Source organism: Anomaloglossus baeobatrachus, chromosome 3 (genome assembly GCF_048569485.1).
Source record: "Anomaloglossus baeobatrachus isolate aAnoBae1 chromosome 3, aAnoBae1.hap1, whole genome shotgun sequence".
Taxonomy (NCBI): domain Eukaryota; kingdom Metazoa; phylum Chordata; class Amphibia; order Anura; family Aromobatidae; genus Anomaloglossus; species Anomaloglossus baeobatrachus.
The window spans coordinates 421,771,774-421,796,083 of NC_134355.1; the positions used below are offsets into that span (position 1 = coordinate 421,771,774).

A 24,310-nucleotide genomic window follows, 5' to 3' on the forward strand; every position below is an offset into this window, starting at 1 on the left:
GGAAAGTAATAGAGAGGCGTCTATCAGATACCTCCATTAATTACCCAGTAAGTGAAGAGAAAAAAAAACACACACAAAATACTTTATTTTAAAAAACACACCCCAACTCTAGCCCTTGTTCACCAATTTATTAAAAATGCAGATTCAATGTAGTACACAGAATCCTACATTGTCCACAAATGGAAACCTGAAAGACAGAAAAAGAGAAAAAGAAACACAAGATACTGTTCCTTGTTCACAAATATATTATTAAAAAATAATCTTTGCAGTTCTGATGTAGTCCATGGCGTTCCCTCGACATCCATCAGTTCTGTAATACAACCTTTAGAACCTTGTTCTGAGAACAACACTTCATAAGTCACTCCCGGTCAGGCTGCTCTCTGCAATACCCAGTGACTGGCTAGCGGTGATGATGTCAGTGACGGTACCGGTCATCACCACTCTCTCCAGTTCACACAGAGAGCAACGTGAGACCCGGAATGTCTGATGAGCGGTGACGTGGGAACGGCATGTATTACATTGGAGCTGAAGGGATTATTTTTTTAATAATAAATTGGTGAATGAGGGTCAGGTGGACTACTTTGGATCTGCATGGCTTTTTTTTTTTTTAATACATTGGTGAACCAGTGCTAGAATCAGGGTGTGTTTTTTTACCATAAAATATTTGTGGGTGTATTTTTTTCTTAACTTATAGTGTTAGTAATGGGAGTGTCTGATAGACGTCTCTCCATTACTAACACCAGGGCTTGATGCCAGCTGTCACTACACAAAAGATTTCTACTAAGGGTCAGTGCCACCATTTCTTTTCTCCCTCTGTGTAATTAGAAAAACGTCTCCTTTGGACTTTCATGTATTTAGAAACAGTGATTTACATTAAGAGTTCAGAGTCATAATCTTCATCATTTGTCAAGCTCTATAGAGCCCTGATTGAACTGCTATTTTAAGCCATACATAATTTGAGGTTTAAACTGTGATTTTGTACCTCTAGAACATTATTCTAAAGTTGTTATTCCCATGTCCCTTTGTTCATGGTTGTTTCATTGCTACCGTAGAAAATACATAATTGGGTTTTTCTGAATCGCGGCAACCATGTGACTTAAATATGACATTTTTCTCCAGTTTTCCCTTCTGTAGAATCGATCTGGTTTTTCTGTGAACTTTCTTACAGGGGCAGGCAGATACATATGATATGATCCCTTCTATACACAGCATGGGAATGATGAGCACAGGGCGTTCTGCTCCTTATACTTATCTCTTACACACAAAGAAGCAGCGGTATGTAGAATATTATATAGCAGTAATAAGCAGTGTTGCTGTAAATCCAGCACTGAAGTAGCAGAAGCCTTAGGCTGCCTTCACACATCCAGTTTGAGCAGTGCGGCTTAATCCGGCTCAAAAACCTATGCAACGGATGCAGCGAAAAAAACGGATCCGTTACATAACTTTTTCCATGCAGCCCGTCTGGTTTTTCACGGATGCGGCTTGATACTGAGCATGCGCAGTGCAAAAAACCGCATCCGGCATCCATAGGCATGCATTGGAAATCGCGCCGCATCGGCCGGATGCAGCGCAATGCGGTTTTTTTCGGCGGCCAAAAAAATGTGCCAGGCAACGTTCCATCCGGCCGCCGCATGGGCTAAATATGCCACATCCGGCAAAAAAAACGGACGGAACGCAAGCCCATGCGGCACAATCCGGCGCTAATGAAAGTCTATGTGGAAAAAACACAACCGGCGGCAAAAAAAAATGGTTGCGGTTTTTCTGCAAAGAGCTGGATTGTGCCGCACAGGAAAAAACGGAGGTGTGAAAGCAGCCTTACTAGAAGCAACATTTTCTGTGTGTCTCTAGCAGCTCTAGCCTTGTCAATTAGGGAATTTGATAATTCATCATCAACATCAATGCAGATGGAATTGACAGTGTGATCAGTGCATGAGGGTGGGGATTAATGCTGTAAGTGGGAAGAGACTTCTTTTTTTGTCATATATTTAAAGTTTGCTATTTTACAATTGTACTAGTTATTTATGTAAATAAATTGAACAGTTTAACAAAATATCCATTTTAGTCTTTACCTTCAGTGATAATTTCCTACACTGAGATGCCACTCCACCCGTTACAGTGCTCAGTTCACTGCTGGATTTTCTTACTGTCCCATAAATGTTTGATTAGCAAAGCATCCAGGCAACCGCCATTGTTATGTTTAGTTTCTCCAAACTTATAAAAGACTGTAACCATTTCAGAGTTGTCACACCATTTTTGGTGGCCTCTTTGTGCTATTTTTTCTTCCTTTTGCCTTCACTGGGCAGATTTATAGCTCCTTGTAATATATAGTGACTTCAAGATGTTGCTTTTGCCATGGTGCTGACTGAGATACAGATGTGTTTATACCACTGTTCTATAGACCCCTAAATTACAAATTATCCCGATTTTTTGTTTTCATGAACTTTGTTACTTGCAAGATTATTTGCTAAATGATTTAAATGTAATCTGCTGATAGGGGGAAGTTTTCATAAATTAACTTGTTTTCTGCTTTTCTTTTCTTTCTTTTCACCCGAAATGTTTTCTTTAGGACTAAAAATAGCTAATAATAAAAAAATAAAGTAAATCTATATTTCAACTCAAAAAGGCATGAATAACATTGAATTAAAACTTATTGGCACTGTATCTTGATTTCTTCCCTACATTTGAACAATTATACTTGGTAAAGATTGGACACAGAGATAAGATAGGTATACTCTACTGAGAGGATAAGGACCGAAATTCTAGTGCCACCTATTGAAACTAGCAATATTAAAGTAATTATCAACCCTTTATAGGACCTTGTCACATGACATGGGATAATATGAGAAACCAGAAACTCCATTTGCAGACACGTTTCTAGGTGTTTGACCCTCAGCAGTGCAAAGCAGGAGAACTGGTTGGCTGAACATTTTCTATAAGAGTACGTGCCCACGATCAGGACCCGCTGCATCCTGGACGCGGCGGGTCCTGACCTGCAAGGCCGTGAGTATCTTCCTCAGGAGAATGCCACTGCTCTTGCCCACGATCTGCGGTCTCCTGCTTGTGTTCTTCCTGCGGAAGACGCTTGTGACTCCGCAGCAAACAATTGACATGCTGCGGCTCGGAAAGCCGCACCACAGGTTAGTGGTTGCTGCAGAAAAAACAAGCACATTGGACATGGGATTTCTAGAAATCCCATCCAGTGTGATTGTACTGTACATCACAGCGTTTTGAACACAGCTGAAGCATGCTGCATTTAAAACGCTGTGAAAACTGATCATGGGCACGCACGCTAACAAGACAACTGTCAGCCAAGTAAGAAAAATTCATGATTAGGACTGTATAATGGACAAAACCTGGGCACCAGATTGGGGTACCACAGAAGTGATGTACTCAGAGGAAAAAGGGTGCCTGTCTCGCTGGTAAACAACCAAAAGATTATTCAAGGCTAAATCTGCTTCTTTTCTCGTAAGTTCAGGAGCAAGTGATGCCGTACATGCTATTCATAGAGGAGGTTCAACAGTGACTGAAAGGTCTGGTTGTGGTTGTGGTGAGTGTTACCTGAGGGCATCTCCAGTGTGGGAATTATATTCCATGTTGGTGATATACAAATCCTTGGTAGTCTGTAGACTTTGCAGCAGGAAAACAAATTATACTACTACTTTTTCAAGGCGCTATAAGCCACTGACAAATGTCTGGCAGGGGTTTATTACCCCCTTCCCATTAACAACACATGAATACTGGGCCATGCAGTGTGTGCATATGCATGGGGAGGGCTATTCAAGGTGTATGGGAACCTTCAGTGTGGATGAAAATACTGTTTTAGAGAAAAGATCTGTAAAGTTTCTAATTTTAACTCCCTCATCTGGAAAGTAAGCAGTACTCATTGAAGGGGTAGGACAATGCAGACATCGAATTTCAAAATCCATAAACTAATATTTGTCAGATACAACAGTGATTTTGTTCTTTCCATCACAGGGCAGCAGGTTAGAGCTGCAGTAAACAATGAAGGCTAAGGCTGATTTCACACATCCGTTTTTTCCTGTCCGGCACAATCCGGCGCTTTGCAGAAAAAACGCAACCTTTTTTTGCCGCCTGTTGCGGGTTTTTTGCATAGACTTACATTAGTGCCGCATGGGCTTGCGTTCCGTCCGGTTTTTGCCACATGCGGTAGATTTAGCCGATGCGGCGGCCGGATGGAACGTTGCCTGGCACGTTTTTTTGTACGGCAAAAAAAACGCATCCGGACGATGCGGCGCGATTTGCAATGCATGCCTATGGACGCCGCATGTGGCGTCCTGCGGCAAAAAACACATCTGGCCGCTGCATGCGTTTTTTTCCACTGCACATGCTCAGTAGCCTGCCGCAAGCGGCAAAAACCGGTCGGGCCGCATGTAAAAAACTTATGCAAAGGATGCGGTATTGTCGCCGCATCCGTTGCATAGGTTTTAGAGCCGGATTGGCCTGCTCTGCTAAAACCGGAAGTGTGAAAGCAGCCTAACATCCACTATGTCTGTAGCATGCAAGATGGCAGCAATCATTTGAATTACCCACATGACCACATCCTCTGAAGTGTTGGACATGCCAACTTATCATTCGTCGATTGTGTAGAAGAGGGGCAGGTGACCTTCAGTGTGAGTGCTGGGGTAAAATACATTGTAGTTGCATATTTCAAAATGACTGTTTGGCCATGGTTACATTTTATACCTATCAAACTCCTTTAGGTTTTTGATAGGGATGATCGATAATGTGCATGAAACAGCCCCAAAGTTCCTCGATGGCAGATGGCCAAGTGTTTCCTGTCTATGGAATTAATAGAGTTGAGAGCGCATATTTAGGGTGAGATAGGGTGGTGAACTTGTGTTATAGTTTACAGAGAAAAAGAAACTTTACAGTTGTGGGTGATTAATATTGTTGAGCGGTTATTTCTTACACATTTCCCGCAGGTAAAATAATAAAACCTATACTCGCCTCCCGTGCCAGCCCTGTTCCAGTTGTGTCCTGACTCACTTGTGACATCACTCAAGCCCCACGTCCAATCAGCCAATCACGATCGACTTCTGTCTCCCCCCCTGACCAAATCAACAGTTAATCAACAGAAAGTGAGCCTTGTGAGTGCTGTGACTGTGCTCCCTTCCAGTTGATTGCTCATTTGGTCTGAAGAGGGGAAAAATGAAGCCAGGCGCTAATTGGACATCGGGCTCGTGTTACGTCAAAATACCATGTAAACCTGGACAGTGCTGGAACAGGGCCGGTATGGGAGGTGAGTATAGGTTTTATTATTTTACCTGGTGAAAACATGTGGAATCAGAAGGGGTTGTCTTAGTAGTGGACAACCCCTTTAAGACTACTGCTTATTTGTGTCTTTAAGGACATGTTATGAAAAAATTTTGAACATGACTTATTTTAAAAAAAACTTTCCATAATTGGGTACCTGTTTCACAAATTGGTATAGTACATTTAAATGTCATTTGGTCTCCAAAAATCTTTCTGCGCAGCCTTTAAAGAAATGCCCATTCATGTAGACGGTCTGGGCACAGTTTTTCTTTCCCTGCTAAATTTGACTACTACACCGCATTAAAATATATTGTATAAAATTAATATCCACTTCCTGCTAAGCTTGAAGAGTGGTAAATGTATTGATGTGGTTGCGGATTGAAATCCATTTAACATCTCTTTGACAGCTCTGCGCTGGCTCTGACTGAACAGGAAATATGTGAATCTGGCACTGGTGCGGCCTAAGACTGCATATTTGTTCAAATAAAAAAAAAAATCCCAAAAATGATTTTTTTTTTTTTTTTGCCTGATGAAAACGTGGACTACAGGACACCAGGATGAAAACCCATCCAATCTACTATAGTAAACAGGATTCATTAGGAAATGTGAAATATCTGGCACTGCCATTATTTACATTTTACTGCATCTATGACCAGTGTGAGCAGATGTGAACAGCACCTTAGACGCCACATTGAATTCACGAAAGGATGCCATTTTGAAATGTAGCTCAATGCCAAATTGCTCTGAGATTTTGTGTGTGTATTCTTCTGTAGGGGGGGGGGGTCTCATTTTTGTTTTAAACTACAAAATGCCTTTTTCCATGGCCATCATTTAAATGGTGCAAATGTTGAACCTTGAGACCATAACTCATGTAAACCTAGTAGTAGTTCTAAAGCAACCCCAAATTGTCAGCCTAAAATTAAAAATACAAGAAAACCTGTGCATGTAAAAGTCAGATAAGGCTGTTGGAAGTTGTCCACAAAATTCTATGTACATGAATCCCACAAAATCAATTGTTAGACACACACACTTTGTAATAAAAAAAAATGGAACCACCCCTTACCTGATCTTAAGACATCATTATGGCACAAGTACAAAGTACGACAGGTACAGTGCCTTGCGAATGTATTTGGGCCCCTAATGCTATGGTGAAGAATCAACAAGTGGGACACAATTGTGAAGTGGAACGAAAAGTATTATGTTAAACTTTTGTAAAAAACTGAAAAGTGAGGCTTGCATTATTATTCGGCCCCTTTAAGTTAATACTTTGTAGCGCAAATACAGCTGCAAGTCGCTTGGGGTATGTGTCTATCATTTTTGCACATCGAGAGACAGAAATTCTTGTCCATTCTTCCTTTGCAAACAGCTCAGTCTCAGTGAGGTTGGATAGAGAGCGTTTGTGAACAGCAGTTTTCGGCTCTTTCCACAGATTCTTGATTGGATTCAGGTCTGGACTTTGACTTGGCCATTCTAACACCTGGATACGTTTATTTGTGAACCATTCCATTGTAGATTTTGCTTTATGTTTGAGATCATTGTCTTGTTGGAAGACAAATCTCCGTCCCAGTCTCAGGTCTTTTGCAGACTCCAACAGGTTTTCTTCAAGAATGGTCCTGTATTTGACTCCATCCATCTTCCCATCAATTTTAACCATCTTCCCTGTCCTTGCTGAAGAAAAGCAGGCCCAAAACATGATGCGGCCAACACTATGTTTGACAGTGGGGATGGTGTGTTCAGTGTGATGAGCTGTGTTGCTTTTACGCCAAACATATCGCTTGGCATTGTGCCCAAAAAGTTCAATTTTGGTTTCATCTGACCAGAGCACCTTCTTCCACATGTTTGGTGTGTCTCCCAGGTGGCTTGTGGCAAACTTTAAACAACACTTTTTATGGATATCTTTGAGAAATGGCTTTCTCCTTGCCACTCTTCCATAAAGGCCAGATTTATGCAGTGTACGACTGATTGTTGTCCTATGGACAGACTCTCCCACCTCAGCTGTAGATCTCTGCAGTTCATCCAGAGTGATCATGGGCCTCTTAGCTGCATTTCTGATCAGTCTTCTCCTTGTTTGAGATGAAAGTTTGGATGGACGGCCGGGTCTTGGTAGATTTGTCATACTCTTTCCATTTCAATATGATCGCTTGCACAGTGCTCCTTGGGATGTTTCGAGTTTTGGAAATCTTTTTTTTATCCAAATCCGCCTTTAAACTTCTCCACAACAGTATCACGGACCTGCCTGTTGTGTTCCTTGGTCTTCATGATGCTCTCTGTGCTTTAAACAGAACACTGAGACTATCACAGAGCAGGTGCATTTATATGGAGACTTGATTACACACAAGTGGATTATATTTATTATCATCTGTCATTTAGGACAACATTGGATCATTCAGAGATCCTCAATGAACTTCTGGAGTGATTTTGCTGCACTGAAAGTAAAGGGAACGAATAATATTGCACGCCCCACTTTTCAGTTATTTATTTTTTACAAAAGTTTAACATAAGCAATACATTTCGTTCTATTTCACAATTGTGTCCCACTTGTTGATTCTTCAACAAAAAAATTAAAATGTTTTATCTTTATGTTTGAAGCCTGAAATGTGGGAAAAGGTTGAAAAGTTCAAGGGGGCCGAATACTTTCGCAAGGCACTGTAGATGGCATTACTATACATGAGGACTGTGCATGGAGAAATGCTACTGTATTATACTCAATGAATATTTCTACTTTCCGCTAATATGACAAGATAAAGATGACCCCCTCACAAGGTCAAAAGCGTTCCTTATTTTTGCTCTCCTTTTATTCCCACTGCTCCCCTGAGTACTGTATTTTTTATTTTTTTTTCTCAAATTAAATTTTATTTGAATAGCATAGATAAAATCAATACACGTACACAGTGCGCTGTCAAATAAACAGCTTAACCCAAACACAGATGATCAATATCTTAATCTCAAAACATGTGACGCTGGTTAACCCAATATAACCTTTAAGTTGTCATTAAAAGGGAATAGAATATAAAGAAAAAGGGTGCAAGGAGAAGAAAAGAAAGAAGAGCAGAAAGAAAATGGAAATAAAAAGAGGACAGCTAAGATAAGGTGGGGTAGAAAAGGGGGTAAAGGATGTTAATTGGGTGAGGGGGAAAGCGCTCACCTGGTTGAACACGCCTCCTCTCTACAAACCTTGCTTCAAAGACTAACTTGATAGAATGTCATGACATGAAAGTAAGAATTTTTATCAGGCCTTACCTGCCATTAATCCATAACCCCATGTCCGGAGAGTCCCTGAACATAATCCATGGAGCCCACGTGGAATCAACTTTATCTTTGTTTCCAAGTACCTGACTTATCAAGGTCTCCATCCTAAGTATTTGATAACACTCTACTATAAATTCCTCCTTTGATGGAGTTCTGACTTGCTTCCAATATCTTGGAATAAAATTCCTAGCTGCTGTCAAGAAGTGTCCCAGTAGTCCTTTCTTAAACCCTGAAACAGAAATGTTCCCAAGGGACAAGAGCGGTAGTTCTTTTTGTGGGTTGGATCTGCCTCAGGGCTAACTTACTGTATAGCTTGAAAATAGCCTCCCAAAAGAGTCTTAGGGGTACTTTACACGTTGCGACATCGCTAGCATCGGCTAGCGATGCCGAGCGCGATAGTACCCGCCACTGTCGCACATGCGATATTTGGTGATTGCTGCCGTAGCGAACATTATCGCTACAGCAGCTTCACACGCACATACCTGCTCGTCGTCGTCGCTGTGACTGCCAAACTATCCCTCCTTCAAGGGGGAGGTGCGTTCGGCGTCACCGCAACGTCACTAATCGGCCGGCCAATAGAAGCAGAGGGGCGGAGATGAGCGGGACATAACATCCCGCCCACCTTCTCCCTTCCGCATTGCCGTCGGGACGCAGGTAAGGAGATGTTTGTCGCTCCTGCGGGTATACACACAGCGATGTGTGCTGCCACAGGAGCGACAAACAACATCGTACCAGCGGTCGACCCGACATTATGAAAATGACCGACGCTACACAGATCACCGATTTTCGACGCTTTTGCGAGGTCGTTACCGGCGCCGGATGTGCGTCACTAACGACGTGACCCTGACGATATTTTGTAAGCGATGTCGCAACGTGTAAAGCCCCCCTTAGAGCCAGGGAGAGATAAGCGATCCTCTCCATGCCCTCTGAATGCTATGATCTCACTGATCGCATCATTTAGGGGGTTAAACTGCCCGGAGCAGCACAAGCAATGCTCCGGGCAGGGGGAGCCGGGTGTAATATCAGCCGATGACCCAGCGGTGATCGCAGGGTGCAGCACCTGAACTCTCGTAATCGCAATGACTAAAAAAAGGACCAAAAACAGCAGGAAAAAATGCAAGTGAAAAAACATTAAACATAATAAAAAATGTGCTTTTTTCAGCTGCTTTTTTCCTGCCAACACATGCTTTTTTGTTTGTATAAAAGAAGCACACAAAAAAGCAAGGTGGGCACATAGCCTTATCCTTTATAACATCCTAACAACTCCTAAAATTGATGCAGATGTAAAGTAGACATATGGGAAATGTTATTTATTGATTATTTTGGACCGTATCACTAACTGCTTTAAGGATATAAAAATTGAAAGTTTGAAAACTGAAATTTTCACCAAAATTCCGATATTTTCACAAAAAAACACCATAAACTATCAACTTAAATTTACCACCAACATGAAATACAATGTGTCACGAAAAAAACTATTTCAGAATCATTGAGATATGTTGAAGCATTATTACTAGGGATGATCGAATATCACAAATATTCGGCAATATTCGGCTTCGCGAATATTCGATGAATAGGTCGCTGCTATGCAAATATTCGATACGCAATGTAAGTCTATGGAAAGCCCAAATAGTTGGTATTCGGCAACTATTCAGGTTTCCCATAGACTTACATTGCGCATCAAATATTCGCAAATAGTCGAATATCGGCGACCTATTCGTCGAATATGAGTGTAGCCGAATATTTGAAGTATTCAATCATCCCTAATTATTACAACATTAAAATGACACTGGTCAGATTTAAAAAAAAAAAAATTGTCCAGGTCATTAAGGTCAAAATTGGCTCCTTCACCAAGGGGTTAAAGAGAATATTTTAACCTAAGACTGTAGTAAATTGTATGTTGTAATGCTTAAAACGCCTTTACGTGTCACCTCTTTATATTGATGGTCTGTATTTTACATTCTCTAGTATATAACAAAAGGTTGTTCTTAATTGTTTAAGTAGTACTGGGTGAATTCCTGGAAAGAGATCTGGCCATTTTCATCCCTCCTTGTCCTTTTCCTTTTTCCTGCCTATTGTAGGTGTTGTTTTCAACAGCATGTTATAATCAGACACTTGGCAAGAGATGTAGGGGCATGCATTTTCTCAGTATGAGTGAGCACAGGAGAGGTTTACTCCATAGAGTTCAAGTATTGTCAGTTTTCCGCTCCTTTCAGGAAGTAAAGGAAGGAAGTATCTTGAGCTCATGTATAACAAAGAGGGAAGCACTCTTAAGGCAGCCAGGCCATAACTGACAGAAAAACATTTAATCTCTATGATCTTCAATGGTATTCTTCAGGAATACGTATCTGATTGCAGCAGTCTCCTCATTAGCGTGTATATTCATAACGAGAGCAGAAATACGCATGTAACCTTTTCATATGTCACTGATCAGTTACGATATAGCGTCAGGTGGAGCACGCACTCCATCCTCAAAGTCTTCTCCCATGTCCAGCTCCAAACCAGCCTTCTTCTCAAACATGACTACAACTCAGATTAGTCAGCTGTCACGAAGTCTTCTGTGTGTTTCCCAATGTAAGCCTAGGAGACTCACATTGAGGCTCTCAGCGACTTCTACATTAATAAATCAACGTTTATTTCACATGGAAAAATTGTAAGAGCCGGCAAGTCTGAGTAGCAGTCATGTGGTTCAGAAGAGGGCTGGTATGGAGCTAGATATGGGAGAAGATTGTGATTGGTAAGTTTCTGCAAACACCAGTGATAAAGTCTGGTGCTGTTGAACCGCAGTCTGAGATTTATTTATTTTTACATTGCAGACACCAAGAAATGCATGTTTTTGGCTTTAACATCAACCCTTTGTGTCATTCTAGAATTGAATACTAGTCTTGATTTTTCAAGCACCATCTGCTGGATAATAGTGATACATTGCTGTACAGCTGCCTTGCTGAAAGCTCGGCTACTGGGAGAAAATAAACTTATTTCCTCCTGGAATCCACCGGCTTTCAGTCATAGAGATGTGGACAGAGCTATCACAGTCATCTCTCACAGCATTTGTGTGCAGCGGCGGAGCGACATCCCTGGCACTTTGATTGACAGCTGTCTCTGCACAGATTCTCTGCAGAACGCGCACTCAAAGTGCCGGGGCATGCGTAAAACCGCTGATCACGGTGCACTGACCATTGATTGTCATTTGTCTTTCATAATTTAAAGCTGATCGCTCCCTGGAAGAATAAAGTTCATTTTCTCCTGACCGTCACAATTTCTCTAAGGTGCCAGAAAGCATTGAAACGCTATTAACCTGCAGATTAACCCTACATCTACAGGTCAATAATGTGTGGGGACATGATAGGTTCCCTTTAATATGTTGTTTTCCTTCAGTGTGTGCCTGAAGTCAGTTACTAGTGAGAACAAGTGAAATCTACCACACTTTCTATTTCTGTATGATAAATGTTCGTAAAGATACAAAATATACTTTGAAATGGAAACTTTGTATTCAGCTGTGCACCCTTGAGAAGATGCACTTACCTGCTTTCACGGGATATGTATGCCAAGTAATTTTAAAGCACATTCAATAGGAGAACTGAACAAAGGAACCTTTATTTGCTGCTGCCTACATAAGTAGAGGTTCGCTTTAGACTACTTATTCTGTATTGTTCAGATAACTGGGACAAACTCGCAAAATTCTTCAGGGCTGTTATTGTTATTTGAAAACTCTTTTTACAGAGAGTGATAAAACTTCATGTTGATTCTTGGAATGAGTTCTATGCAGAATGTAAATTATAGAGAGAGATGCTAAACCATCTGCTACACGTATATTTATTTCACTGTTCAGGTCACATGAATAAGCATTTTGTCTTTCATTTCCAGGTCCAGGGTGCAAGCTTTCGCGGCTGGAAGGATGTGACGTCCATATTTAACAAAGACGATGAACAACAACTTCTAAAAGGATCAAAGTCTCCAAAGTCAAAAGTGTAAGAATTAAAGACAACTATAATTGACAATATTATGTTAATCCATAGTTTGAAATGAGCGGATGAGGGGAAGTGTGGGTTCTCCGACTTCAGCTGTATTTTAGATAAAGTTTAGTTCAGGACACAGACTTCATCCGAAATTGATCCCAGAGCCGAAACCCCATTGGGAGTCACTAATTGGGCAGTTCGGCTCTCCATGCACACACAGCCAGCCATAAACACAGAATTTTCAAGGGAGGGAGGGCCGGTGTTTTTTTTTGTTGTTTTTTTGAACACACTACATCCAAAAACATTGCTTTTAACACCAGTGAGAGCTATTCAGAGACTGCAAGTGGCTCACATTGGGCTGAGTACTGAGCGTACCCGAGCATCTTGATGCTCGCTTGAGTGGTTAGCATATGTACAGCATCTGAACTCGGGCACTGATTTTTTTTTTTTACATTGCGCGTTTGGTACGAACCCCAAACTTTGCAGTTCTACAGTTCTGGTATAGTGTAGTGGTGAAGTGCACTGCCTCCCACATGGGAGACTGGGGTTCAAATCCTGGCCCTGCTATATAGCTTGGGGGGAAAAAAAAAAAGCTTCTAAACACTATAATACCTACCTTCTGGTGGCTGTTATAGCGTAGTGGTTAAAGTGCACATCCACCAGTATACCAGTAGGGGCCCTTAGGCAAGACCCCTAACACTATAATGCCTACCTCAATAAACATGAGAGTGTCACGAACAAAGAGAGTCATGCAGGCTCGGACGTCACCCGGATTAACAAGGTCCGCATCAGATGTTGAGGAACCAGGACAACCTGATGATAAATGGGCTACTGGAACAACCCATAAATGGACAAGGGAAGCGAACCTGGATCTGATAAAATGCTACTACAAGAGACCAAATGAGAGGGGATACATAAAGCGTATGAGGAAACTATGGATGGATAAAAGACCTGAATGTCCATTGACTGAGAAACAACTAGTCACCCAATGCTTCAATATCATAAAGAGAAAGCTATTATCACAACTTGAGATAGATCAACTGCACTGTATATCCACACCACAGGAAGACCTGGAAGAACAAGATGTGCAGCCCTCTGAAAATCCTGATCCAATTCTGCAACTAGAGGGTACAACAGCTGATCTGAAACAGCAAATCATAGAGAAACTGAATACCATGAACCCCAGAGACCGATTGCCAAGGCTCAGCAGAGAAATACCACCAGAAAGTATGCTAGAAGACGCCAATAGAGCACTCGCATCAATACCTACCACCACCATAACACAAACTAATAAACTGATCTATGGCACTGCCTCAGTAATTCTGGAAATGCTTGGCTATACTAACAAGAACAATAGAAGCACGTGCCCACCATGGAAAAGAAGACTGGAGGCAAAAATCAAGGTGACACGAAGAGAAGTCAGCCAACTAACAGAAGCACAGAAGGGTGTAAAGATCAAGAATAAGACCAAGCTGAACAAGTACAAAGGCCTGACTCCATCTGAAGCCCTAGAGACTGCAAAACAAAGGCTTACAGCACTGGCTGCAAGACTAGGGAGATACACTAGAGAAGCTGAGGCCAAGAGGATAAATGCCTTGTTCTCCAAAGAACCATCCAAGGTGTATTCCCAGCTGCAGAATAACAGCACAATAGCAGCAATTCCACCGATAGCAGAGACTGAACAATACTGAAGGGACATATGGGAGAAGGAAAAAACACACAACACCGCTGCAAAGTGGCTGCAAGATCTGAGAATGAAACACAATAACCACCCAGAACAAGAACCAGTTACCATCACAGAAGTAGACATCCAAGAGCGCATCAAGAACATGAAGAGCTGGACAGCACCTAGCCTAGACATGATCCACACCTACTGGCTAAAGAAATTGACAGTAGTACATGAACGGCTGGCAAAACAGATGAACCCACTGCTAGAAGCAGGCCACCGCCCAGCTTGGCTAACACAAGGAAGAACAGTGCTGATCATGAAGGACCCTTGTAAAGGAACAATTCCATCCAACTATCGTCCAATAACCTGCCTTACAACAACATGGAAACTCCTGTAAGGCATCATAGCCACCAAGCTACAGAACCATATGAATCAGTACATGAATCCAGCTCAGAAAGGCATTGGGAACAACACCAGAGGCTCTAAGCACCAGCTGCTAGTGGATAGAGCAGTCGCTCAAGACTCAAGATCCAGACAGACCAATCTCGGCACAGCCTGGATTGACTATAGGAAAGCCTATGACTCAATGCCACACACATGGAACTGTGAATGCTTGGCTCTCTACAATGTCAATAGGAAATTAAGAACCTTCCTCAGCAACTCAATTGGGCTATGGAGGACAACACTGGAAGTCAACTCAAGGCAACTAGCACAAGTGTCCATCAAATGTGGCATATACCAAGGTGATGCACTATCCCCATTGCTGTTCTGCATAGGCTTAAATCCCCTCAGTCAGATAATAAGAGAGTCTGGCTATGGATACAAGTTCAAGAGTGGAAGCACCATCAGCCACCTACTCTACATGGAGGACATCAAGCTGTATGTGAAAAATGAACGAGACATCAGTTCACTGATCCACCTGACCAGGATATACAGCGAAGACATTGGGATGTCCTTCGGACTGGAGAAGTGTGGCCGGCCGATCATAAAGAGAGGCAAGGTAGTAAAGACTGATAGAGTGTAGAACTATCGGCAGGGCACATAGCAGATGTTCAAACCTGCTACAAGTACCTTGGCATCCCACAAGGGATACGGTAACCACGATGAGGAGGCAAGGAAAGCAGCAACATCCAAATACCATCAAAGGATAAGACAGGTTCTAAAGAGCCAGCTCAATGGGAAGAATAAGATCCGCGCCATCAATACATACGCTCTGCCAGTTATCAGATACCGTGCTGGCCAAAAGAAGAAATGGAAGCTGCAGATGTCAAGACCCGGAAGCTCCTCACAATGCATGGTGGTCTCCACCCCAAGTCAAACACCCAAAGATTGTATACCAACAGAAAGGAGGGTGGTCGAGGCTTGATAGGTGTCCAAGCCACCATCATGGATGAAACAAGAAGTATCCAGGAATACATCAGAAAAATGGCACGAAAAGATGAAATGCTGAAGGAGAGCCTAAGACAGCACCAACAACAGTCTGAGAAGGAAGAACAAGAACATGAAGTGCCATGGCATGACAAGCCGCTGCATGGGATGTACCATAGACAGATAATGGAGGTGGCTGACATGAAGAAATCCTACCAATGGCTGGAGAAAGCTGCTGGACTCCAGGACAGCACAGAGGGCACTAATCATAGCAGCACAAGAGCAGGCGCTAAGTACCAGATCCATAGAAGCAGGGATCTACCAAACAAGACAAGACCCAAGGTGTAGACTATGTAAAGAAACCACGGAAACAATCAAACATATAGTGGCAGGATGCAAAATGCAAGCAGGAACACCGAACGCCACAACCAAGTAGCGGGAATTGTATACAGGAATATCTGTACAGTGTATGGGCTAAGTCCCCCTACGTCCAGGTGGGAGACCCCAGAAAAAGTGGTGGAGAATGAAAGGGCTAAAATCCTGTGGGACTTCAAGATCCAGACATATAAGTAAGTGGTAGCTAACCAACCAGATATTGTGATAGTAGACAAGGGTCAGAAGACAGCAATGATAATAGATGTGGCAGTGCCTAATGACAGTAACATCAGAAAGAAGGAATATGAGAACCTGGAGAAATACCAGGGCCTTAAAGAACAACTGAAGAAGATGTGGAAGGTGAAGGTAACAGTGATTCCAGTGGTGATAGGAGCACTTGGAGCAGTGACCCCTAAGTTGGAAAAATGGCTGCAACAGATTCCAGGAGCAACATCTGAGCTCTCTATCCAGAAAAGCGCAGTGCTGGGAACAACTAAGATCCTGCGCAGAACCCTCAAACTCCCAGGCCTCTGGTAGAAGACCCGAGAATGAGGAAGGACAAATAACCACCCACAGGGGGTGAGAAGGTAATTTTTTATATATGTGTAAACCTGCAGGGGGTTGAATACTTTAGGGGATAATGAAAAAACCACGGTATTGGCTGCGCTGCTATTAAAGTTCATAAAGATGATGGTATTGTTCCAAAAAACTTTTTTTATTGCAGGATTATAAGCCACAACGCGTTTCGGGGTTAAATGTTCCCCCTTCCTCAGGTAGCAACAATCATATGAAGTGGTATGCCTTATATATACATGAATATGTAGGTCCCCACACCCCTTGATTAATTCAACATATGGATCATAATGATCAATCAGCAGGGTTTTCAGGGACCTCGCCTCACAAAAATCAATTGTACATAATCACATTTAACAGCGATGTTCAAGAAACCACAAATATATTTTGTCTCAAGTATATTGTGATACCCTCATCACTAAAAAAAAAAAATCTTTTGAATTATATTTAAAAATTAATAAACATGAATAAAAGACTCATCAAGGAAATTACTTTAAAAACAAGGAAATATGAAATTGAGATTTTGAGATTTAAAATTTACAAATAGATGGTGAAAATGGATTAAATTAAATATAAATAAAATAAAAAAAAAAAAAAAAAAAAAAATTTTAGAGAAAAAAAAAAAAAAAAAAAAATGTCTATAGGGTTCTAATACAGGGCTAAAAAATTAATTGTTGGAAGTGAGAGTGATAGCTCTAAAAATCCCTAGAATGGATCGCTAACTAAAACAGGTCATAATCCATAATTTATAGTGTTTGACATATGAAAAATACATTTGCTGAAAAATAACTGCCTATATAATAATTAAACCATATTTTAACCTCAATATTATTTTATTTATGGTGCTGGTAAAAAGTATGCTCTATTTGATCTGCTCAGTCATTATATTGAGGCCTTCTGGATTCAGAGTGGCTAATTTAAATATCCAGAAGGATTCGCGTTCCACCAACCTCCAATACCTAGCTGTAACATCAGCCATAACCTGCTCAATAATCACCATTTTGACATTGTCTCTGTCTTTATCATGTTCCAATAAAAAATGCCTGGAGAGACTGTGGGTTACTATACCATGGCGAATATTGTATCTATGACCGTTTAGTCTATTGTGTACCATTTGCGTTGTGCGGCCTACATATTGTAGGCCGCACGGACATTCTAATAGATAAATGACATAGGAGCTGGTGCAACAGAGATGTTGCTTTATTAAAAATTCCTCTCCTGTTATATTTGATTTGAAGGATTGTACGCCATGTTTTAATGTTCTGCAGCATAAACATCGGATTTGTCCACAATGGAAATTCCCGACTGGTTTGTTAATATCTAATCCATTTTGAGGCAACTGAGTTTTTTTTAAAATTGTTGTTTTGCTAGGTGCGATTAAATTTTTGAGGTTTTTACTTCTCCTAAAAATAACCTGAGGTTTATCGGGTAAACAACCCGAAAGGATCCTGTCCCCTTTTAAAATATGCCAGTGTCTCCCTACAAGCTCCTTTACTTTACCATACGAATCACTAAAGGTAGTCACTAAACAGCTTTCGAAGGTGGTTTCATTTCCCTGTACTCCTATATTTGTCTTTTTCCCTTCAATAATATCCAAACATTTATCTTGATCCAATAGGAGGCTTCTTTTGTAAGCATCAGTCAATATTTTTTTCGGATAGCCTTTACTACTGAAGCGACTTTGCAATATTCTAGCTTCAGCTTTGAAGGAAGCAATATTGGTACAGTTCTTCCTGATGCGCCAATATTGCCCATAAGGTATATTTTTTATCCATGTAGGGAGATGGCTGCTTGAAAAATCAAGATAACTATTGACATCCACCCTTTTAAAAAAGGTGGATGTTTCAATAGTGTCCTCCTCATTGAATTTGATATTAAGATCCAGGAACTGGATAGATTTCCGGGACATTGTGGCCGTAAATCTTAGCCCCCATTCATTCAGATTGAGTAACTTTACAAAATTTTGAGCACTTTCCTCAGAACCTGACCAGACAAAGAACAGGTCATCTATGAATCTACGATAAAATACCATGTTCTCCAGCGCTAGGGGGGACTGTGCAATATGAAGGGACTCGAAGCACCCCATATACAGATTTGCAAAACTGGGGGCAAATCTCGTCCCCATTGCACAGCCCTTCAATTGTCGGTAGGTCCTTTCCTCAAAAGTAAAGACATTGTGATGTAAAATAAACTCAATGGATTGCAAAATAAATTCCCTCTGGGAGGTTGGAAGTGAGTCATCCATTGCCAGATAGGATTCCACACTTTTCAACCCCAACTGATGATCAATGTTTGAATATAACGCAGCTACATCCAATGTAATAAAAAGACCATTCGGAATGGCAGGTAGTTTTCTCAGTAGCCTGATAAGGTGTGAAGAGTCTCTTAAATGTGAATCTAGTTTGCCGACATATTTTTGCAAAAAAAGGTCAACATAATGTGACAAATTAGCCGTAATAGAATTGATTCCAGAAATGATTGGTCTTCCCGGCGGGTTAGTAAGGCTTTTGTGGATTTTCGGGAGAAAATAATAAAAAGGTACTGAATAATGCTTAATGTCCAGATACTGTCTCTCCCTTTTATTCAGTATCATGTCCTCACCCGCCTTTTTAATCATAGTTTTATACACAATGAAGTACTCAGGGGATGGGTCTTCTATTAGGGTCTCATAATATTCCAGATCTCCTAGTTGTTTCAAACCCTCCTCCACATACCATTCCCTATTCATCAAAACCACCCCTCCCCCTTTATCCGCACTTCTTATTATCAATCCATGATTATTTTTGAGAGAATATATTGCACGCCTCTCTTCCCTTGTTAGATTATCATTTTTAAATTTACACCGGAATTCTCTGATATCCTTAAGCAGAAGTTGGTGAAAAGTTTCAATATTATTTCCCCTGTGGTGGTGGGGATAAAAATTCTTGTTGCCTTTCACTTGTACATGTACGAAACCATCAGGGGCTTCCCCATCAGTATCAACCCTTTTCCCACTTGCCTGTTTTGATAATATTAGAAAATGTCTTCTTAACGTGATTTTGCGCACAAAATCATTGATGTCTAAGAAGAGACGGAAGGTATCAACATTACTAGAGGGGCAAAAGGAAAGACCCCTTTTGAGCAATCGAATTTCACCTCGTTCTAGCTGGTGACTAGAAAGATTGAAAATTCCAATGTCCTTGTACTCTATGTTCTCTAAACTGCTGTCCTTTTTAGTGGAGTTGGGTTTATCCCTGTTCTTGTTTCCTCCTCCCCCTCTACATCCTCTTCTCTTATTTTTCTTTTTATTCGAGCTTTTGAGGGTAACAGGTGAAAAAACTCAGTAATTTTTTTCTCCATAGCTCCCCGAGGAGGTATGGGTGAGGTTGAAACCTGTTCAGTTGCTCCTACACCCATACTTTTGGGACAGGGTTCGTCAAGTTTAGAATTTATATTATCCTGTACAGTCCGCAGACCCCCCAAGTCTGAGGAGGGGGGTTCACTAGCAATAATTTCTGAAACCTCTGGATTTTTTTGAAATTCTTGAATTTTTTGATTTTTTTGGATTTTTTGCATTTTTTGGGGCTCATATATCACTGACTCCTGAGTTTCATGCAGAGTAATAATGGAGGAGTTTAATATATCCATGATTTCAGGGTCAGTTACACCCTCATCTCTTACTGGTATTGCTAAAGGCACTTTTCCTATTTTATTCTGAATGGGTACATCAGATATCCTGGAGTTTGGATTTTTATATTTTTTAGAATTTAAAAATACCCTAGTTGTTACTGGTGTAACATATCCGCCCCCATTTTTTGGTCTGGCTGTTGTACTTGGCCCATGGACCCTAGGAGTAAAGTTATCCTGCGTGGTATTTGGGGTACGGGGTTTGGTGGATGCTAAATGATTTCCCCAGTCATTAGTTTTATATGAATTAAATCCTCGGCGAGAATCATTATACCTAGGATAATTCATACTGGTCCTATTAATATTATTGTTACTATTGCTAATTCCCCTTTCAATCCCATCCCTACGTCCCTGGGGTTGTTTATTTTGGGGCAGAGTATTAGCACCTGGATCTACTCTGGGGTTTGCTTTAGTATATTTTCTACTATGATTCCATGAGGGAGCTTGTGGGGAGTTGTAGTCCTGTCTATCACGGCTGAGTTTTTTTGCCTTCTTTGATATCAGGTCCCCTTCAAATTTTGTGAGCCTCTCAGTTAATGCCATGTTCATTCCTTTATATTCTAATGCCTCAGAATAATCAAATAATTCCTCTTTAATTTTTAAAATATTTACCATTGCCGTCTCAGCCAATTTATCCCTTTTTGCAATAAGAAGTTTGATCATACCACTCGAGCAATCTAACATATAACTGTCCCATTCCTTGGTGAAATAATCGTCCTGAGGAAATGTGGAGGTAAATGGCATTCTAAGCCCTCTTGGTACAATTTTTTCTTTCAAATATTGCCTCAGAAATAAAGTGTCAATTTTCTGGATTATTTCCTTTTTAGATTGATCCTCAAATTTAAGAAAAAGATCAGTCATGGTGTTTAATCCATTTTCACCCTCTATTTGTAAATTTTAAATCTCAAAATCTCAATTTCATATTTCCTTGTTTTTAAAGTAATTTCCTTGATGAGTCTTTTATTCATGTTTATTAATTTTTAAATATAATTCAAAAGATTTTTTTTTTTTTAGTGATGAGGGTATCACAATATACTTGAGACAAAATATATTTGTGGTTTCTTGAACATCGCTGTTAAATGTGATTATGTACAATTGATTTTTGTGAGGCGAGGTCCCTGAAAACCCTGCTGATTGATCATTATGATCCATATGTTGAATTAATCAAGGGGTGTGGGGACCTACATATTCATGTATATATAAGGCATACCACTTCATATGATTGTTGCTACCTGAGGAAGGGGGAACATTTAACCCCGAAACGCGTTGTGGCTTATAATCCTGCAATAAAAAAAGTTTTTTGGAACAATACCATCATCTTTATGAACTTTAATAGCAGCGCAGCCAATACCGTGGTTTTTTCATTATCCCCTAATCCATTCTCCTTCTCCTTCCTGGAGTGCACGGGGCTGCTGCAGCTATTCCAAGACTCTGCCTGAATCACATCAAGCCTCTGAAGGGCGGGTGAGTCACCGGCATCTGTTCTACGGGTCCGTCCACCACAGAGGAGGAGCTGCAGATCAGTGCTGGTCTGACGGCTGTGCTCTCCATGTGGGATATCGATCGCGTGAGCGGCGGCCTGAGCTGGAAATACTGCGGGCTGGAAAGGACGAGATCCCCACTGATGCCATAGCGGTACACCGTGGACTTCCCTTCGGCTGTCTCCCCAGTGTTGTACCTGACGTACAACAGGATCAGGTGAGTGTGACCATCACACTGCACACTTAATAAGTTATCATTAGATTTTACACAGGAGCGCACCCTCTTTTTCTTTTATTTTACAGTGGGGGTTGAATACTAGTTGTAGGCACTGTATATATATATATATATATATATATATATATATATATATATATACAGTGCCTACAACTAGTATTCAACCCCCTGCAGGTTTACACATTCGGAATTAACTTGGCATTGTGACATTTGGACTGTAGATCAGCCTGGAAGTGTGAAATGCACTGCAGCAAAAAAGAATGTTATTTCATTTTTTTTTTTTTCTTAAATTGTGAAAAGTTTATTCAGAGGGCCATTTATTATTCAACCCCTCAAACCACCAGAATTCTGTTTGGTTCCCCTAAAGTATTCAGAAGTATTTCAGGCACAAAGAACAATGAGCTTCACATGTTTGGATTAATTATCTCTTTTTCCAGCCTTTTCTGACTAATTAAGACCCTCCCCAAACTTGTGAACAGCACTCATACTTGGTCAACATGGGAAAGACAAAGGAGCATTCCAAGGCCATCAGAGACAAAATCGTGGAGGGTCACAAGGCTGGCAAGGGGTACAAAACCCTTTCCAAGGAGTTGGCCCTACCTGTCTCCACTGTTGGGAGCATCATCCGGAAGTGGAAGGCTTATGGAACTACTGTTAGCCTTCCACGGCCTGGACAGCCTTTGAAAGTTTCTACCCGTGCCGAGGCCAGGCTTGTCCGAAGAGTCAAGGCTAACCCAAGGACAACAAGGAAGGAGCTCCGGGAAGATCTCATGGCAGTGGGGACATTGGTTTCAGTCAATACCATAAGTAACGTACTCCACCGCAATGGTCTCCGTTCCAGACGAGCCCGTAAGGTACCTTTACTTTCAAAGCGTCATGTCAAGGCTCGTCTTCAGTTTGCTCATGATCACTTGGAAAACTCTGAGACAGACTGGTTCAAGGTTCTCTGGTCTGATGAGACCAAGATCGAGATCTTTAGTGCCAACCACACACGTGACGTTTGGAGACTGGATGGCACTGCATACGACCCCAAGAATACCATCCCTACAGTCAAGCATGGTGGTGGCAGCATCATGCTGTGGGGCTGTTTCTCAGCCAAGGGACCTGGCCATCTGGTCTGGAAAAAATCAAGGTGTTGCAGTGGCCTAGTCAGTCTCCTGACCTTAACCCAATTGAAAACTTGTGGAAGGAGCTCAAGATTAAAGTCTACATGAGACACCCAAAGAACCTAGATAACTTGGAGAAGATCTGCATGGAGGAGTGGACCAAGATAACTCCAGAGACCTGTGCCGGCCTGATCAGGTCTTATAAAAGACGATTATTAGCTGTAATTGCAAACAAGGGTTATTCCACAAAATATTAAACCTAGGGGTTGAATAATAATTGACCCACACTTTTATGTTGAAAATGTATTAAAATTTAACTGAGCAACATAACTTGTTGGTTTGTAAGATTTATGCATCTGTTAATAAATCCTGCTCTTGTTTGAAGTTTGCAGGCTCTAACTTATTTGCATCTTATCAAACCTGCTAAATCTACAGGGGGTTGAATACTACTTGTAGGCACTGTATATATGTAGATATATGTAGATATATATATATATATATATATATATATATACACACACAGTGGAACCTCGCTTAACGAGTAACCCGGTTAGCGAGTATTTTGCTGAACGAGCAAAGCTTGCTGTAAATTTGTAACTCTGTTTACGAGAAAGCTTTGCTGTACGAGCAAAATACTCACCGCACACACTTCCGGTTCCGTACATCCACCGCGCTCTAACCTGCTCTTGCAGTCCGCACAAACACACACACACAAACACACACATATTATGCTCACCTTATCTTCCGTTCCCTCGCCGGCCTCATGGAACTTGTAGTTCGCTTGTACACGTTGTTTATCGGGTAACCATCGCGACCGTTGCCGGACCTTCCGCTCCAAGCGTGCTGACGTCAAAGGCAGGAGCCGCTTGCCTCTGATTGGCCAGCGCGCTGCCTTTGAGTAGCGGCTGACAGGGGAAGGACCACCCTCGTCACGAGGCTTGCCGATACACATCCTGTAGCGACGAGGGAGGACCTTCCCCTGTCAGCCGCTACTCAAAGGCAGCGCGCTGGCCAATCAGAGGCAAGCGGCTCCTGCCTTTGACGTCAGCACGCTTGGAGCGGAAGGTCCGGCAACGGTCGCGATGGTTACCCGATCCACAGCGTGTACAGGCGAACTACAAGTTCCACAAGGCCGGCGAGAACAGAAGGTAAGGTGAGCATAATATGTGTTTGTGTGTGTTTGTACGTGTGTGGAATGGGACATTTAACAGGCTGTGGAACAAATTGTCTGCATTGCAATTATTTCCTATGGGAAATCTTGTTTTGCTGAACGAGTAACTTGGTTAACAAGCACACTCCCAGAACGGATTGTTCTCGTTAACGAAGGTTCCACTGTATGTGTGTGTATATATGTG

At 41.5% G+C, this 24,310-nt stretch overlaps 1 protein-coding gene across 2 annotated transcripts in view; it reads left to right on the forward strand.

The window, feature by feature from the left end:
* The window catches only part of TDRP (testis development related protein), a 230,344-nt gene that overhangs the window by 194,709 nt on the left and 11,325 nt on the right, over positions 1–24,310 (forward strand). For both annotated transcript variants that reach the window (XM_075338467.1, XM_075338466.1), the window contains one exon: positions 12,391–12,494. In XM_075338467.1, the coding sequence (XP_075194582.1) occupies positions 12,391–12,494 (104 nt within the window). The remainder of the gene's footprint in view (positions 1–12,390; positions 12,495–24,310) is intronic.